The sequence below is a fragment of the Petromyzon marinus genome, unplaced genomic scaffold, assembly GCF_048934315.1.
Source record: "Petromyzon marinus isolate PM22_M1 ecotype Great Lakes invasive population unplaced genomic scaffold, UKy_Petmar_22M1.pri1.0 PM_Scaffold_160, whole genome shotgun sequence".
NCBI lineage: Eukaryota > Metazoa > Chordata > Hyperoartia > Petromyzontiformes > Petromyzontidae > Petromyzon > Petromyzon marinus.
In genome coordinates, this window is record NW_027423125.1 from 95,369 (window position 1) to 113,905 (window position 18,537).

At 50.4% G+C, this 18,537-nt stretch overlaps 1 protein-coding gene across 1 annotated transcript in view; it reads right to left on the reverse strand.

The window, feature by feature from the left end:
• The window catches only part of LOC116938031 (vinculin-like), a 52,261-nt gene that overhangs the window by 26,980 nt on the left and 6,744 nt on the right, over positions 1-18,537 (reverse strand). The window contains exons 3-6 of the mRNA XM_076063593.1: positions 15,475-15,665; positions 7,731-7,930; positions 1,895-2,023; positions 418-567 (exon numbers count right to left, since the gene is read on the reverse strand). Of these exons, the coding sequence (XP_075919708.1) occupies positions 418-567; positions 1,895-2,023; positions 7,731-7,930; positions 15,475-15,665 (670 nt within the window). The remainder of the gene's footprint in view (positions 1-417; positions 568-1,894; positions 2,024-7,730; positions 7,931-15,474; positions 15,666-18,537) is intronic.

Below are 18,537 nucleotides of genomic sequence, written 5' to 3' on the forward strand. Positions count from 1 at the left end.
AGAGCAGAGATCACCAGCACAGCAACGACACCCGAACCAATCACAGAGCAGAGACCGCCAGCACAGCAACGACACCCGAACCAATCACAGAGCAGAGACCGCCAGCACAGCAACGACAACCCGAACCAATCACAGAGCAGAGACCGCCAGGGCAACAGCCGTGACCGCGGAAACGGCGGCGACGTCGCCGTAACCGCGGCGACGTCGCCGTGGCTACATCGCCGTGGCTACGTCGCCGTGGCTACGTCGCCGTGGCTACGTCGCCGTGGCTACGTCGCCGTGGCTACGGCGCCGTGGCTACGTCGCCGTGGCTACGTCGCCGTAACCGCGGCGACGTTGCCGTGGCTACGTCGCCGTGGCTACGTCGCCGTGACCGTGGCTACGTCGCCGTGGCTACGTCGCCGTGACCGCGGCGACCTGCGGGGTGAGCTCGCGGGCGGCCCGCACGGCGCCCGTGATGGCCTCGACGGAGGCGGCGTTCAGGGCCCCGACGGAGGCCGCCTTCTCGGCCGTGGACGCCAGGCGGCCGGCGTGGCGCTCAAACGCAGCGGCACGCTCGGCAAACACCTGGGGAGAGACGCAGACGCAGACAGACAGACAGATAGACACACACAGAGATAGACACACAGAGATAGACACACACACAGACAGACACGGAGATAGACACACACAGAGATAGACACGGAGATAGACACACAGAGATAGACACACACAGAGATAGACACACACAGAGATAGACACGGAGATAGACTCACAGAGATAGACACACAGATAGACACACACAGAGATAGACACACACACAGATATAGACACACACAGAGATAGACACACACAGAGATAGACACAGAGATATAGACACAGACAGATACACACAGAGATAGACACACACACACAGAGATAGACACACACACACAGAGATAGACACACGGATATAGACACACATACACAGAGATAGACACACACTCAGAGATAGACACACACTCAGAGATAGACACACACTCAGAGATAGACACACACACAGACAGACACACTCAGAGATAGACACATTCAGAGATAGACACACTCAGAGATAGACACACTCAGAGATAGACACACACACATGAGACAGACACACTCAGAGATAGACACACTCAGAGATAGACACACACACAGAGACAGACACACACAGATAGACACACAGAGATCACAGAGACAGACACACACAGATAGACACACAGAGATAGACACAGATATAGACACACACAGATATAGACACACACAGAGATAGACACACACAGAGATAGACACACACAGAGATAGACACACACACAGACACAAACAGATAGACACACAGACACACACAGATAGACAGAGATATACACACAGACACACACAGATAGACACACAGACACACAGATAGAGATAGACACATACACAGATAGAGACACAGAGATACACACACAGATAGAGATAGACACATACACAGATAGAGACACAGAGATACATAGACACACTCACACGCTCCGCAAACACACGGAGAGTGAGTGAGCGAGTGGGTGAGTGGTGACCAAGTGAATGAGCGATCGAGCGTGTGGTGAAAGAGCGGTGAGCGAGGGAGCGGGTAGGTGAGCGAGTGAGTGAGCGCGCGAGGGGTGAGTGGGTGAGCAAGCGACTGAGTGGTGAGCGAGTGGGTGAGCGAGCGGGCGGGCAGGCGGGCAAGCGGGCGGGTGAGTGAGTGAGTGATTGAGTGAGCGAGTGAGCGAGCGATTGAGTGAGCGAGTGGGTGGGTAGATGAGTGAGTGGGTGAAGTGAGTGGTGAGTGAGTGGTGAGTGAGTGGTGAGTGAGTGGTGAGTGAGTGGTGAGTGAGTGAGTGAGTGGTGAGTGGTGAGTGAGTGGTGAGTGAGTGGTGAGTACCCGGTCTCGGTTGGGAGTGTTGACTGGGGCCATCGCGGCCACGGTGAGGAGCTTGATGGGGGTGGTGGTGTCGCTGAAGATGTCACAAACTTCACGAGTCACCACATCCTGCATACGAGCCTTCAACTCCTACACACAGAGACACAGAGACACACACAGAGACACAGAGACACACACAGAGACACACACAGAGACACACACAGACACTCACACAGAGACACACACAGAGACACACACAGAGACACTCACGGTGCAGTGTTGAGTCTATGGTGCGGTGTTGAGTCTATGGTGCAGTGTTGAGTCTATGGTGCAGTGTTGAGTCTATGGTGCAGTGTTGAGTATATGGTGCAGTGCTGAGTCTATGGTGCAGTATTGAGTCTATGGTGCAGTGCTGAGTCTATGGTGCAGTGTTGAGTCTATGGTGCAGTGTTGAGTATATGGTGCAGTGTTGAGTCTATGGTGCAGTGTTGAGTCTATGGTGCAGTGTTGAGTCTATGGTGCAGTGCTGAGTCTATGGTGCAGTGTTGAGTCTATGGTGCAGTGTTGAGTATATGGTGCAGTGTTGAGTCTATGGTGTAGTGTTGAGTCTATGGTGCAGTGTTGAGTCTATGGTGCAGTGCTGAGTCTATGGTGCAGTGTTGAGTCTATGGTGCAGTGCTGAGTCTATGGTGCAGTGTTGAGTCTATGGTGCAGTGTTGAGTCTATGGTCAGTGTTGAGTCTATGGTGCAGTGTTGAGTCGATGGGCAGTGTTGAGTCTATGGTGCAGTGTTGAGTCTATGGGCAGTGTTGAGTCTATGGGCAGTGTTGAGACTATGGTGCAGTGTTGAATCTATGGTGCAGTGTTGAGTCTATGGTGCAGTGGTGAGTCTATAGTGCTAGTGTATAGTGTAGTGTGCTAGTGTATAGTCTAGAGTGGTAGTGTGTAGTGTGAGTGTATAGTGTATAGTGCTAGTGTATAGTGCTAGTGTATAGTGTATAGTGCTAGTGTATAGTGTATAGTGCTAGTGTATAGTGTGTAGTGGTAGTGTATAGTGGTAGTGTGTAGTGTATAGTGTATAGTGCTAGTGTATAATGTGTAGTGGTAGTGTATAGTGTGTAGTGGTAGTGTATAGTGGTAGTGTATAGTGCTAGTGTATAGTGTGTAGTGGTAGTGTGTAGTGTATAGTGTATAGTGCGAGTGTATAGTGTATAGTGCTAGTGTATAGTGTGTAGAGGTAGTGTATAGTGTGTAGTGGTAGTGTATAGTGTGTAGTGGTAGTGTATAGTGGTAGTGTAGTGTGTAGTGGTAGTGTAGTGTGTAGTGGTAGTGTATAGTGTAGTGTATAGTGTGTAGTGTATAGTGGTAGTGTATAGTGTGTAGTGGTAGTGTATAGTGTGTAGTGTATAGTGTATAGTGCTAGTGTACAGTGTGTAGTGTATAGTGTGTAGTGGTAGTGTATAGTGTGTAGTGTATAGTGTGTAGTGTATAGTGTGTAGTGGTAGTGTATAGTGCTAGTGTATAGTGCTAGTGTGTAGTGCTAGTGTATAATGTGTAGTGCTAGTGTATAGTGTATAGTGGTAGTGTGTAGTGTATAGTGTATAGTGCTAGTGTATAGTGTTAGTGTATAGTGTGTAGTGGTAGTGTATAGTGTGTAGTGTATAGTGTGTAGTGGTAGTGTATAGTGTGTAGTGGTAGTGTATAGTGTGTAGTGGTAGTGTAGTGTGTAGTGGTAGTGTATAGTGTGTAGAGTATAGTGTGTAGTGGTAGTGTATAGTGTGTAGTGGTAGTGTATAGTGTGTAGTGGTAGTGTATAGTGTGTAGTGGTAGTGTATAGTGTGTAGTGTATAGTGTGTAGTGTATAGTGTGTAGTGGTAGTGTATAGTGTGTAGTGTATAGTGTGTAGTGGTAGTGTATAGTGTGTAGTGGTAGTGTATAGTGTGTAGTGTATAGTGTGTAGTGGTAGTGTATAGTGTGTAGTGGTAGTGTATAGTGTGTAGTGGTAGTGTATAGTGTGTAGTGGTAGTGTATAGTGTGTAGTGGTAGTGTATAGTGTGTAGTGTATAGTGTGTAGTGTATAGTGTGTAGTGGTAGTGTATAGTGTGTAGTGGTAGTGTATAGTGTGTAGTGGTAGTGTATAGTGGTAGTGTATAGTGTGTAGTGGTAGTGTATAGTGTGTAGTGTATAGTGGTAGTGTATAGTGCTAGTGTATAGTGCTAGTGTGTATTGGTAGTGTGTATTGGTAGTGTGTAGTGGTAGGGTGTAGTGGTAGTGTATAGTGTATAGTGCTAGTGTGTAGTGTATAGTGTAAAAGTGCTAGTGTATAGTGTGTAATGCTAGTGTGAGTGTTTAGTGTGAGTGTGTAGTGGATGTATGTAGTGTATAGTGTATAGTGCTAGTGTATAGTGCTAGTGTATAGTGCTAGTGTGTATTGGTAGTGTGTAGTGGTAGTGTGTAGTGGTAGGGTGTAGTGGTAGTGTGTAGTGCTAGTGTGTAGTGCTAGTGTATAGTGCTAGTGTATAGTGTGTAGTGGTAGTGTGTAGTGTATAGTGGTAGTGTGTAGTGTATAGTGTGTAGTGTATAGTGCTAGTGTATAGTGTGTAGTGGTAGTGTATAGTGTGTAGTGTATAGTGTGTAGTGGTAGTGTATAGTGTGTAGTGGTAGTGTAGTGGTAGTGTATAGTGTGTAGTGTATAGTGTGTAGTGTATAGTGTGTAGTGTATAGTGTGTAGTGGTAGTGTATAGTGTGTAGTGGTAGTGTATAGTGTGTAGTGGTAGTGTATAGTGTGTAGTGGTAGTGTATAGTGTGTAGTGGTAGTGTATAGTGTTTAGTGTATAGTGTGTAGTGTATAGTGTGTAGTGGTAGTGTATAGTGTGTAGTGGTAGTGTGTAGTGGTAGTGTGTAGTGGTAGTGTAGTGTGTAGTGGTAGTGTATAGTGTGTAGTGGTAGTGTATAGTGTGTAGTGGTAGTGTATAGTGTGTAGTGGTAGTGTATAGTGTGTAGTGGTAGTGTATAGTGTTTAGTGTATAGTGTGTAGTGTATAGTGTGTAGTGGTAGTGTATAGTGTGTAGTGGTAGTGTGTAGTGGTAGTGTGTAGTGGTAGTGTAGTGTGTAGTGGTAGTGTATAGTGTGTAGTGGTAGTGTGTAGTGTATAGTGTGTAGTGTATAGTGCTAGTGTATAGTGTGTAGTGGTAGTGTATAGTGTGTAGTGTATAGTGTGTAGTGGTAGTGTATAGTGTGTAGTGGTAGTGTATAGTGTGTAGTGTATAGTGCTAGTGTATAGTGTGTAGTGGTAGTGTATAGTGTGTAGTGTATAGTGTGTAGTGGTAGTGTATAGTGTGTAGTGGTAGTGTATAGTGTGTAGTGTATAGTGTGTAGTGTATAGTGTGTAGTGTATAGTGTGTAGTGGTAGTGTAGTGTGTAGTGGTAGTGTATAGTGTTTAGTGTATAGTGTGTAGTGTATAGTGTGTAGTGTAATAGTGCTAGTGTATAGTGTGTAGTGCTAGTGTGAGTGTTTAGTGTGAGTGTGTAGTGGATGTATGTAGTGTATAGTGTATAGTGCTAGTGTATAGTGTGTAGTGGTAGTGTTTAGTGTATAGTGCTAGTGTATAGTGTGTAGTGGTAGTGTGTAGTGGTAGTGTGTAGTAGTAGTGTGTAGTGTATATTGTATAGTGTATAGTGGTAGTGTATAGTGCTAGTGTGTAGTGCTAGTGTGTAGTGCTAGTGTATAGTGGTAGTGTGTAGTGCTAGTGTGATTGTGTAGTGTAGTATGTAGTGTATAGTGCTAGTGTATAGTGTAGTGTATAATGTAGTGTATAGTGTAGTGTATAGTGTGTAGTGTATAGTGTAGTGTATAGTGTAGTGTATAGTGTAGTGTATAGTGGTAGTGTATAGTGGTAGTGTGTAGTGTATAGTGCTAGTGTGTAGTGTATAGTGTAGTGTATAGTGTAGTGCATAGTGTGAGTGTGTAGTGTATAGTGCTAGTGTGTAGTGTATAGTGTAGTGTATAGTGTGTAGTGTATAGTGTAGTGGTAGTGTATAGTGTAGTGTATAGTGTAGTGCATAGTGTAGCGTATAGTGTAGTGTATAGTGTAGTGTATAGTGTGTAGTGGTAGTGTGTAGTGTATAGTGTGTAGTGGTAGTGTGTAGTGTATAGTGTGCAGTGTATAGTGCTAGTGTGTAGTGTATAGTGCTAGTGTGTAGTGTATAGTGGTAGTGTGTAGTGTATAGTGTAGTGTGTAGTGTAGTGTATAGTGTGTAGTGTATAGTGTGTAGTGTATAGTGCTAGTGTATAGTGTAGTGTATAGTGTAGTGTATAGTGTGTAGTGTATAGTGTAGTGTATAGTGTAGTGTATAGTGTGTAGTGTATAGTGTGTAGTGTATAGTGTGTAGTGTATAGTGTAGTGTATAGTGTAGTGTATAGTGTGTAGTGTATAGTGTGTAGTGTATAGTATAGTGTATAGTGTAGCGTATAGTGTAGCGTGTAGTGTAGCGTATAGTGTAGCGTATAGTGTAGTGTATAGTGTAGTGTATAGTGTGTAGTGTATAGTGTGTAGTGTATAGTGTAGTGTATAGTGTGTAGTGTATAGTGTGTAGTGTATAGTGTGTAGTGTATAGTGTAGTGTATAGTGTGTAGTGTATAGTGTGCAGTGTATAGTGTAGTGTATAGTGTAGTGTATAGTGTGTAGTGTATAGTGTGTAGTGTATAGTGTGTAGTGTATAGTGTGTAGTGTATAGTGTGTAGTGTATAGTATAGTGTGTAGTGTATGGTGTAGTGTATAGTGTAGTGTATAGTGTAGTGTATAGTGTAGTGTGAGTGCTAGTGTATAGTGTAGTGTATAGTGTAGTGTATAGTGTAGTGTATACTGTGTAATGTATAGTGTAGTGTATAGTGTAGTGTATAGTGTAGTGTGTAGTGTAGTGTATAGTGTAGTGTATAGTGTAGTGTATAGTGTAGTGTATAGTGTAGTGTATAGTGTGTAGTGTATAGTGTAGTGTATAGTGTAGTGTATAGTGTAGTGTATAGTGTGTAGTGTATAGTGTAGTGTATAGTGTAGTGTATAGTGTAGTGTATAGTGTAGTGTATAGTGTGTAGTGTATAGTGTAGTGTATAGTGTAGTGTGTAGTGTAGTGTGTAGTGTAGTGTGTAGTGTAGTGTATAGTGTGTAGTGTATAGTGTAGTGTATAGTGTAGTGCATAGTGTAGTGTATAGTGTGTAGTGTAGTGTGTAGTGTATAGTGTGTAGTGTATAGTGTAGTGTATAGTGTAGTGTATAGTTTATAGTAGTGTATAGTGTAGTGTATAGTGTAGTGTATAGTAGTGTATAGTGTAGTGTATAGTGTAGTGTATAGTGTAGTGTATAGTGTAGTGTATAGTGTAGTGTGTAGTGTAGTGTATAGTGTAGTGTATAGTGTGTAGTGTGAGTGCTAGTGTATAGTGTAGTGTATAGTGTAGTGTATAGTGTGTAGTGTATAGTGTAGTGTATAGTGCGTAGTGTATAGTGTGTAGTGGTAGTGTATAGTGTAGTGTATAGTGCGTAGTGTATAGTGTGTAGTGTATAGTGTGTAGTGGTAGTGTATAGTGTGTAGTGGTAGTGTATAGTGTGGTGTATAGTGTGTAGTGTATAGTGTAGTGTATAGTAGTGTATAGTGTAGTGTATAGTGTGTAGTGTAGTGTATAGTGTATAGTGTAGTGTATAGTGTATAGTGTGTAGTGTAGTGTATAGTGTAGTGTATAGTGTAGTGTATAGTGTATAGTGTAGTGTATAGTGTAGTGTATAGTGTAGTGTATAGTGTAGTGTATAGTGTAGTGTATAGTGTAGTGTAGTGTATAGTGTGTAGGCACGCCGCCCGCCCCACCGTCAGCGCTTGCTGCAGCGAGGCGGCCAGGGCCCTAGCGTGGGCCGTGCCGCCCTCGCCCGAGGCCACGGCCCCGCTCAGCTGGGCCGCCAGGGCCTGAGCACGGTCGCAGGCGGCCAGGAGGGCGGCTCGCTCGGGGACGCTCAGCGACGAGGCCAGTCGGCGGCCCTCCGCCACCAGGGCCTCGATCGCCGCCTGGCCTACACACGCAAGGCGGGTTTGAGGGGAAGGCATCGTCAGTCAATGACTCACTGACTGACTGTGTGACTCACTGACTGACCGACTGTGTGAGTGACTCACTGACTGACTGACTCACTGACTGAGTGACTCACTGACTGACTGAGTGACTCACTGACTGACTGACCGACTGAGTGAGTGACTCACTGACTAACTGAGTGACTGACTGACTGACCCAGCTGGTGCTCCTCGTTCCCTGGGTCCTGTAGCCAACGCAGTGCCTGCTCCACTTTGCCTGACTGAGTGACTCACTGAGTGACTCACTGACTGAGTGACTCACTGACTGAGTGACTCACTGACTGAGTGACTCACTGACTGAGTGAGTGACTCACTGACTGAGTGACTCACTGACTGAGTGACTCACTGACTGACTGAGTGACTCACTGACTGACTGACTCACTGACTGACTGTGTGACTCACTGACTGAGTGACTCACTTACCGACTGTGTGACTCACTGACTGACTGAGTGACTCACTGACTGACTGACTCACTGACCGACTGACTGAGTGACTCACTGACTGACTGACCGAGTGAGTGAGTGACTCACTGACTGACTGAGAGACTCACTGACTGACTGAGTGACTCACTGACTGACTGACTCACTGAGTGACTCACCGACTCACTGACTGACTGAGTAAGTGACTCACTGATGACTGACTGAGTGACTCACTGACTGAGTGACTCACTGAGTGACTCACTGACTGACTGAGTGACTCACTGGCCGACTGAGTGACTGACTAAGTGACTGAGTGACTCACTGACTGAGTGACTCACTAACTGGTGACTGACTAAGTGACTGAGTGACTCAATGACTGAGTGACTCACTAACTGGGTGACCGACTGAGTGACTGACTGACTAAGTGACCGACTGACTGAGTGACTGACTAAGTGACTGAATGACTGACCTGACCCAGCTGGTGCTCCTCGGTGCCTGGGTCCTGCAGCCATCGGAGTGCCTGCTCCACTTTGCCTGACTGAGTGACTCACTGACTGAGTGACTGACTCACTGACTGACTGACTCACTGGCTGACTAAGTGACTCACTGACTGACTGACTCACTGACTGACTGACTCACTAAGTGACTGACTGAGTCACTGAGTGACTAAGTGACTCACTAAGTGACTCACTGACTGAGTGACTCACTGACTGAGTGACTGACTGAGTGACTCACTGACTGAGTGACTGACTAAGTGACTGACTGACTGAGTGACTAAGTGACTGACTGACTGACCCAGCTGGTGCTCCTCGCTCCCTGGGTCCTGGAGCCAACGGAGTGCCTGCTCCACTTTGCCTGACTAAGTGACTCACTGACTGAGTGACTAAGTGACTCACTAAGTGACTCACTGACTGACTGACTCACTAACTGAGTGACTGAGTGACTCACTGACTGACTGAGTGACTCACTGACTGACTGAGTGACTCACTGAGTGACCTAAGTTACTCACTAAGTGACTCACTGACTGAGTGACTCACTGACTGACTGAGTGACTCACTGACTGACTGAGTGACTGACTGAGTGACTCACTGACTGAGTGACTAAGTGACTGACTAAGTGACTGACTGACTGAGTGGCTCACTGACTAAGTGACTGAATGACTAAGTGACTGACTGACTGAGTGACTCACTGACTGAGTGACTCACTGACTGAGTGACTGGCTAAGTGACTGACTAACTGACTGACTGAGTGACTGACTAAGTGACTGACTGACTGACCCAGCTGGTGCTCCTTGCTCCCTGGGTCCTGGAGCCAACGGAGTGCCTGCTCCACTTTGCCTGACTGAGTGACTCACTGAGTGAGTGACTCACTGACTGACTGAATGAGTGACTGACTGAATGAGTGACTCACGGACTGAGTGACTCACTGACTGAGTGACTCACTGACTAAGTGACTGACTGACTGACCCAGCTGGTGCTCCTCGCTCCCTGGGTCCGGGAGCCAACGCAGTGCCTGCTCCACTTTGCCTGCCTGAGCGACTCACTGACTGACTCACTGACTGAGTGACTCACTGACTAAGTGACTGAGTGACTCACTGACTGAGTGACTGAGTGACTCACTGACTGAGTGACTCACTGACTAAGTGACTGACTAAGTGACTGAGTGACTAAGTGACTGACCCAGCTGGTGCTCCTCGCTCCCTGGTTCCTGGAGCCAATGGAGTGCCTGCTCCACCTTGTCTGACTGACTCACTGACTGACTCACTGAGTGACTCACTGACTGACTAAGTGACTAAGTGACTGACTGACTGACCCAGCTGGTGCTCCTCGCTCCCTGGGTCCTGGAGCCAACGCAGTGCCTGCTCCACTTTGCCTGCCTGAGTGACTCACTGACTGAGTGACTCACTGACTGAGTGACTCACCGACTCACTGACTGAGTGACTCACTGACTGAGTGACTCACTGACTGAGTGACTCACTGACTGAGTGACTCACTGACTCACTGACTAAGTGACTCACTGACTCACTGACTGAGTGACTCACTGACTGAGTGACTCACTGACTGAGTGACTAACTGACTCACTGATTGACTCACTGACTGACTAAGTGACTGACTGACTGACTGACCCAGCTGGTGCTCCTCGCTCCCTGGGTCCTGGAGCCAACGCAGTGCCTGCTCTACTTTGCCTGACTGAGTGACTCACTGACTGAGTGACTCACTGACTGACTAAGTGACTCACTGAGTGACTAAGTGACTGAGTGACTCACTGACTGAGTGACTCACTGAGTGACTGAGTGACTCACTAAGTGACTCACTGACTGAGTGACTCACTGACTGAGTGACTGACTGAGTGACTCACTAAGTGACTCACTGACTGAGTGACTCACTGACTCACTGACTGAGTGACTCACTGAGTGACTGACTGACTGACTGACCCAGCTGGTGCTCCTCGCTCGCTGGGTCCGGGAGCCAACGCAGTGCCTGCTCCACTTTGCCTGACTGAGTGACTCACTGACTGAGTGACTCACTGAGTGACTCAACTGAGTGACTCACTGACTGAGTGACTCACTGACTGAGTGACTCACTGAGTGACTCACTGACTGACTCACTGACTGACTGAGTGACTCACTGACTGACTAAGTGACTCACTGAGTGACTAAGTGACTGAGTGACTCACTGACTGAGTGACTCACTGAGTGACTGAGTGACTCACTGACTGAGTGACTGAGTGACTCACTGACTGAGTGACTCCCTGACTGAGTGACCCACTGACTGACTGACTCACTGACTCACTGACTGACTGAGTGACTCACTGAGTGACTCACTGAGTGACTCACTGAGTGACTCACTGACTGAGTGACTGACTGAGTGACTGACTAAGTGACTGACCCCAGCTGGTGCTCCTCGCTCGCTGGGTCCTGGAGCCAACGCAGTGCCTGCTCCACTTTGCCTGACTGAGTGACTCACTGACTGAGTGACTCACTGACTGAGTGACTCACTAAGTGACTCACTGACTGACTGAGTGACTCACTAAGTGACTCACTGACTGACTGAGTGACTCACTGACTGACTCACTGACTGAGTGACTCACTGACTGAGTGACTCAATGACTGAGTGACTCACTGACTGAGTAACTCACTGACTTACTGAGTGACTCACTGACTGACTGAGTGACTCACTGACTGACTCACTGACTGACTCACTGACTGAGTGACTAACTAAGTGACTGACTAAGTGACTGACCCAGCTGGTGCTCCTCGCTCGCTGGGTCCTGGAGCCAACGCAGTGCCTGCTCCACTTTGTCTGACTGAGTGACTCACTGACTGACTGACTGAGTGACTCACTGACTGAGTGACTCACTGACTGAGTGACTCACTGACTAAGTGACTCACTGACTGAGTGAGTGACTGAGTGACTCACTGACTGAGTGACTCACTGACTGAGTGACTGACTGACTCACTGACTGACTCACTGACTGACTGACTCACTGACTGACTCACTGACTCACTGACTGACTCACTGACTGACTGACTAAGTGACTGACTAAGTGACTGACCCAGCTGGTGCTCCTCGCTCGCTGGGTCCGGGAGCCAACGCAGTGCCTGCTCCACTTTGCCTGCCTGAGCGACTCACTGACTGAGTGACTCACTGACTGACTCACTGACTGAGTGACTCACTGACTAAGTGACTGAGTGACTCACTGACTGAGTGACTGAGTGACTCACTGACTGAGTGACTCACTGACTAAGTGACTGACTAAGTGACTGAGTGACTGACTGACTGACCCAGCTGGTGCTCCTCGCTCCCTGGTTCCTGGAGCCAATGGAGTGCCTGCTCCACCTTGTCTGACTGACTCACTGACTGACTCACTGAGTGACTGACTGACTAAGTGACTAAGTGACTGACTGACTGACCCAGCTGGTGCTCCTCGCTCCCTGGGTCCAGGAGCCAACGCAGTGCCTGCTCCACTTTGCCTGCCTGAGTGACTCACTGACTGACTGACTCACTGACTGACTGACTCACTGACTGAGTGACTCACTGACTGAGTGACTCACTGACTGAGTGACTCACTGACTCACTGACTGAGTGACTCACTGACTGAGTGACTCACTGACTGAGTGACTCACTGACTGAGTGACTCACTGACTCACTGACTGAGTGACTCACTGACTGAGTGACTCACTGACTGAGTGACTCACTGACTGAGTGACTCACTGACTCACTGACTAAGTGACTCACTGACTCACTGACTGAGTGACTCACTGACTCACTGACTAAGTGACTCACTGACTCACTGACTGAGTGACTCACTGACTGAGTGACTCACTGAGTGACTAACTGACTCACTGATTGACTCACTGACTGACTAAGTGACTAAGTGACTGACCCAGCTGGTGCTCCTCGCTCCCTGGGTCCTGGAGCCAACGCAGTGCCTGCTCCACTTTGCCTGACTGACTCACTGACTGACTCACTGACTGAGTGACTCACTGACTAAGTGACTGACTGACTAAGTGACTCACTGACTGACTCACTGACTGAGTGACTCACTGACTGAGTGACTCACTGACTGACTAAGTGACTCACTGAGTGACTAAGTGACTGAGTGACTCACTGACTGAGTGACTCACTGAGTGACTGAGTGACTCACTAAGTGACTCACTGACTGAGTGACTCACTGACTGAGTGACTGACTGAGTGACTGACTAAGTGACTGACCCAGCTGGTGCTCCTCGCTCGCTGGGTCCTGGAGCCAACGCAGTGCCTGCTCCACTTTGCCTGCCTGAGTGACTCACTGACTGAGTGACTCACTGAGTGACTCACTGACTGAGTGACTGAGTGACTCACTGACTGACTGAGTGACTCACTGAGTGACTAAGTGACTGACTGACCCAGCTGGTGCTCCTCGCTCGCTGGGTCCTGGAGCCAACGCAGTGCCTGCTCCACCTTGTCTGACTGAGTGACTCACTGACTCACTGAGTGACTCACTGACTGAGTGACTCACTGACTGAGTGACTCACTGAGTGACTCACTGACTGAGTGACTCACTGACTGAGTGAGTGACTCACTGACTGAGTGACTCACTGACTGAGTGAGTGACTCACTGACTGAGTGACTCACTGACTGACTGACTGACTAAGTGACTGACCCAGATGGTGCTCCTCGCTCGCTGGGTCCTGGAGCCAACGCAGTGCCTGCTCCACCTTGTCTGACTGAGTGACTCACTGACTGAGTGACTCACTGAGTGACTCACTGACTGAGTGACTCACTGAGTGACTCACTGACTGAGTGACTCACTGACTGAGTGACTCACTGACTGACTAAGTGACTCACTGACTGAGTGACTCACTGACTGAGTGACTCACTGAGTGACTCATTGACTGAGTGACTCACTGACTGAGTGACTCACTGACTGACTAAGTGACTGACCCAGCTGGTGCTCCTCGCTCGCTGGGTCCTGGAGCCAACGCAGTGCCTGCTCCACCTTGTCTGATTGACTCACTGACTGAGTGACTCACTGACTGACTCACTGACTGAGTGACTCACTGACTAAGTGACTGAATGACTCACTGAGTGAGTGACTCACTGACTGAGTGACTCACTGACTGACTGACTGAGTGACTCACTGACTGACTGAGTGACTCACTGACTGAGTGACTCACTCACTGACTAAGTGACTCACTGACTGACTGAGTGACTGACTGACTAAGTGACTGACTGACTGACCCAGCTGGTGCTCCTCGCTCGCTGGGTCCTGGAGCCAACGTAGTGCCTGCTCCACCTTGTCTGACTGAGTCACTCACTGACTGACTGAGTGACTCACTGACTGACTGAGTGACTCACTGACTGACTAAGTGACTGACCCAGCTGGTGCTCCTCGCTCGCTGGGTCCTGGAGCCAACGCAGTGCCGGCTCCACTTTGTCTGACTGAGTGACTCACTGACTGACTGACTCACTGACTGAGTGACTCACTGACTGACTCACTGACTGACTGACTCACTGACTCACTGACTGACTGACTGACTGAGTGACTCACTGACTGAGTGACTCACTGACTGACTAAGTGACTGACCCAGCTGGTGCTCCTCGCTCGCTGGGTCCTGGAGCCAACGTAGTGCCTGCTCCACTTTGTCTGACTAAGTGACTCACTGACTGACTGAGTGACTCACTGAGTGACTAAGTGACTGACTGACTCACTGACTGACTGAGTGACTCACTGAGTGACTAAGTGACTGACCCAGCTGGTGCTCCTCGCTCGCTGGGTCCTGGAGCCAACGTAGTGCCTGCTCCACCTTGTCTGACTGAGTGACTCACTGACTGAGTGACTCACTGACTGACTGACTGACTCACTGACTGACTGACTGAGTGACTGAGTGACTCACTGACTGAGTGACTCACTGACTGAGTGACTCACTCACTGACTGAGTGACTCACTGACTGAGTGACTCACTGACTGACTGAGTGACTGACTGACTAAGTGACTAAGTGACTAAGTGACTGACCCAGCTGGTGCTCCTCGCTCGCTGGGTCCTGGAGCCAACGTAGTGCCTGCTCCACTTTGTCTGACTGAGTGACTCACTGACTGAGTGAGTGACTCACTGACTGACTCACTGACTGACTAAGTGACTGACTAAGTGACTGACCCAGCTGGTGCTCCTCGCTCGCTGGGTCCTGGAGCCAACGTAGTGCCTGCTCCACCTTGCCTGACTGAGTGACTCACTGAGTGACCGACTGACTGAGTGACTCACTGACTGAGTGACTGAGTGACTCACTGACTGAGTGACTCACTGACTGAGTGACTCACTGACTCACTGACTAAGTGACTGACCCAGCTGGTGCTCCTCGCTCGCTGGGTCCTGGAGCCAACGTAGTGCCTGCTCCACCTTGCCTGACTAAGTGACTCACTGACTGACTGACTCACTGACTGACTGACTCACTGACTGACTGACTGACTAAGTGACTGAGTGACTCACTGACTGAGTGACTCACTGACTGAGTGACTCACTGACTCACTGACTGACTAAGTGACTGAGTGACTCACTGACTGAGTGACTAAGTGACTAAGTGACTGACCCAGCTGGTGCTCCTCGCTCGCTGGGTCCTGGAGCCAACGTAGTGCCTGCTCCACTTTGCCGTCCAGGGTGGGCGCCGCCTTGGGAGGCCGTGAGGCCGCCACGGCCCTGGCTGAGCGCTGCTGCAGCAGCGCCAGGGCGGAGGCCACCTCACGGGCCAGCCCACGGCCCTCCGCACTGTCCCCCTTGCCACTACGGGGGGTGGGGGGGGACACGGGGGGGGGGGGACACGGGGGGGGGAGAGGGTGGGGGGGAGACACGGTGGGGGGGGAGGGTGGGGGGGGAGGGTGGAGGGAGAGGGTGGGGGGAGAGGGTGGGAGTGGGGGGTGAGACACGGTGGGACAAGGTTGACAGTGCGGAGTGAGACACCAAACTAATAACGCCCCTGTGTTTGTGTCTCTCTGTCTCTCTCCCCGTGTCTCTCTCTCTCCCCACGTGTCTCTCTCTCTCCCCACGTGTCTCTCTCTCCCTGTCTCTCTCCCCACGTGTCTCTCTCTCTCCCCACGTGTCTCTCTCTCCCTGTCTCTCTCCCCACGTGTCTCTCTCTCTCCCCACGTGTCTCTCTCTCTCCCCACGTGTCTCTCTCTCTCTCCCCACGTGTCTCTCTCTCTCCCCACGTGTCTCTCTCTCTCTCCCCACGTGTCTCTCTCTCTCCCCACGTGTCTCTCTCTCCCTGTCTCTCTCCCCACGTGTCTCTCTCTCTCCCCACGTGTCTCTCTCTCTCCCCACGTGTCTCTCTCTCTCTCCCCACTTGTCTCTCTCTCTCCCCACGTGTCTCTCTCTCTCTCCCCACGTGTCTCTCTCTCTCCCCACGTGTCTCTCTCTCCCTGTCTCTCTCCCCACGTGTCTCTCTCTCCCTGTATCTCTCCCCACGTGTCTCTCTCTCTCCCCACGTGTCTCTCTCTCCCTGTCTCTCTCCCCACGTGTCTCTCTCTCTCCCCACGTGTCTCTCTCTCTCTCCCACGTGTCTCTCTCTCCCTGTCTCTCTCCCCACGTGTCTCTCTCTCTCCCCACGTGTCTCTCTCTCCCTGTCTCTCTCCCCACGTGTCTCTCTCTCTCCCCACGTGTCTCTCTCTCTCCCCACGTGTCTCTCTCTCTCTCCCCACTTGTCTCTCTCTCTCCCACGTGTCTCTCTCTCTCCCCACGTGTCTCTCTCTCTCTCCCCACGTGTCTCTCTCTCTCCCCACGTGTCTCTCTCTCCCTGTCTCTCTCCCCACGTGTCTCTCTCTCTCCCCACGTGTCTCTCTCTCTCCCCACGTGTCTCTCTCTCTCTCTCCCACTTGTCTCTCTCTCTCCCCACGTGTCTCTCTCTCTCTCCCCACGTGTCTCTCTCTCTCCCCACGTGTCTCTCTCTCTCCCCACGTGTCTCTCTCTCCCTGTCTCTCTCCCCACGTGTCTCTCTCTCCCTGTATCTCTCCCCACGTGTCTCTCTCTCTCCCCACGTGTCTCTCTCTCCCTGTCTCTCTCCCCACGTGTCTCTCTCTCTCCCCACGTGTCTCTCTCTCTCTCCCCACGTGTCTCTCTCTCTCCCCACGTGTCTCTCTCTCTCCCCACGTGTCTCTCTCTCTCCCCACGTGTCTCTCTCTCTCCCCACGTGTCTCTCTCTCCCTGTCTCTCTCCCCACGTGTCTCTCTCTCCCTGTCTCTCTCCCCACGTGTCTCTCTCTCTCCCCACGTGTCTCTCTCTCCCTGTCTCTCTCCCCACGTGTCTCTCTCTCTCCCCACGTGTCTCTCTCTCTCCCCACGTGTCTCTCTCTCTCCCCACGTGTCTCTCTCTCTCCCACGTGTCTCTCTCTCTCCCCAAGTCTCTCTCTCTCTCCCCACTTGTCTCTCTCTCTCCCCACGTGTCTCTCTCTCTCCCCACGTGTCTCTCTCTCTCCCACGTGTCTCTCTCTCTCCCCACGTGTCTCTCTCTCTCTCCCCACTTGTCTCTCTCTCTCCCCACGTGTATCTCTCTCTCCCCACGTGTCTCTCTCTCTCTCCCCACGTGTCTCTCTCTCCCTGTCTCTCTCCCCACGTGTCTCTCTCTCTCTCCCCACGTGTCTCTCTCTCTCCCCACGTGTCTCTCTCTCTCTCCCCACTTGTCTCTCTCTCTCCCCACGTGTCTCTCTCTCTCTCCCCACGTGTCTCTCTCTCTCCCCACGTGTCTCTCTCTCTCCCCACGTGTCTCTCTCTCCCTGTCTCTCTCCCCACGTGTCTCTCTCTCCCTGTATCTCTCCCCACGTGTCTCTCTCTCTCCCCACGTGTCTCTCTCTCCCTGTCTCTCTCCCCACGTGTCTCTCTCTCTCCCCACGTGTCTCTCTCTCTCCCCACGTGTCTCTCTCTCTCTCCCCACTTGTCTCTCTCTCTCCCCACGTGTCTCTCTCTCTCCCCACGTGTCTCTCTCTCTCTCCCCACGTGTCTCTCTCTCTCCCCACGTGTCTCTCTCTCTCCCCACGTGTCTCTCTCTCTCCCCACGTGTCTCTCTCTCTCCCCACGTGTCTCTCTCTCTCTCCCCACTTGTCTCTCTCTCTCCCCACGTGTCTCTCTCTCTCCCCACGTGTCTCTCTCTCTCTCCCCACGTGTCTCTCTCTCTCCCCACGTGTCTCTCTCTCTCCCCACGTGTCTCTCTCTCTCCCCACGTGTCTCTCTCTCTCCCCACGTGTCTCTCTCTCTCCCCACGTGTCTCTCTCTCTCCCCACGTGTCTCTCTCTCTCCCCACGTGTCTCTCTCTCCCTGTCTCTCTCCCCACGTGTCTCTCTCTCCCTGTCTCTCTCCCCACGTGTCTCTCTCTCTCCCCACGTGTCTCTCTCTCCCTGTCTCTCTCCCCACGTGTCTCTCTCTCTCCCCACGTGTCTCTCTCTCTCCCCACGTGTCTCTCTCTCTCCCCACGTGTCTCTCTCTCTCCCACGTGTCTCTCTCTCTCCCCAAGTGTCTCTCTCTCTCTCCCCACTTGTCTCTCTCTCTCCCCACGTGTCTCTCTCTCTCCCCACGTGTCTCTCTCTCTCCCACGTGTCTCTCTCTCTCCCCACGTGTCTCTCTCTCTCTCCCCACTTGTCTCTCTCTCTCCCCACGTGTCTCTCTCT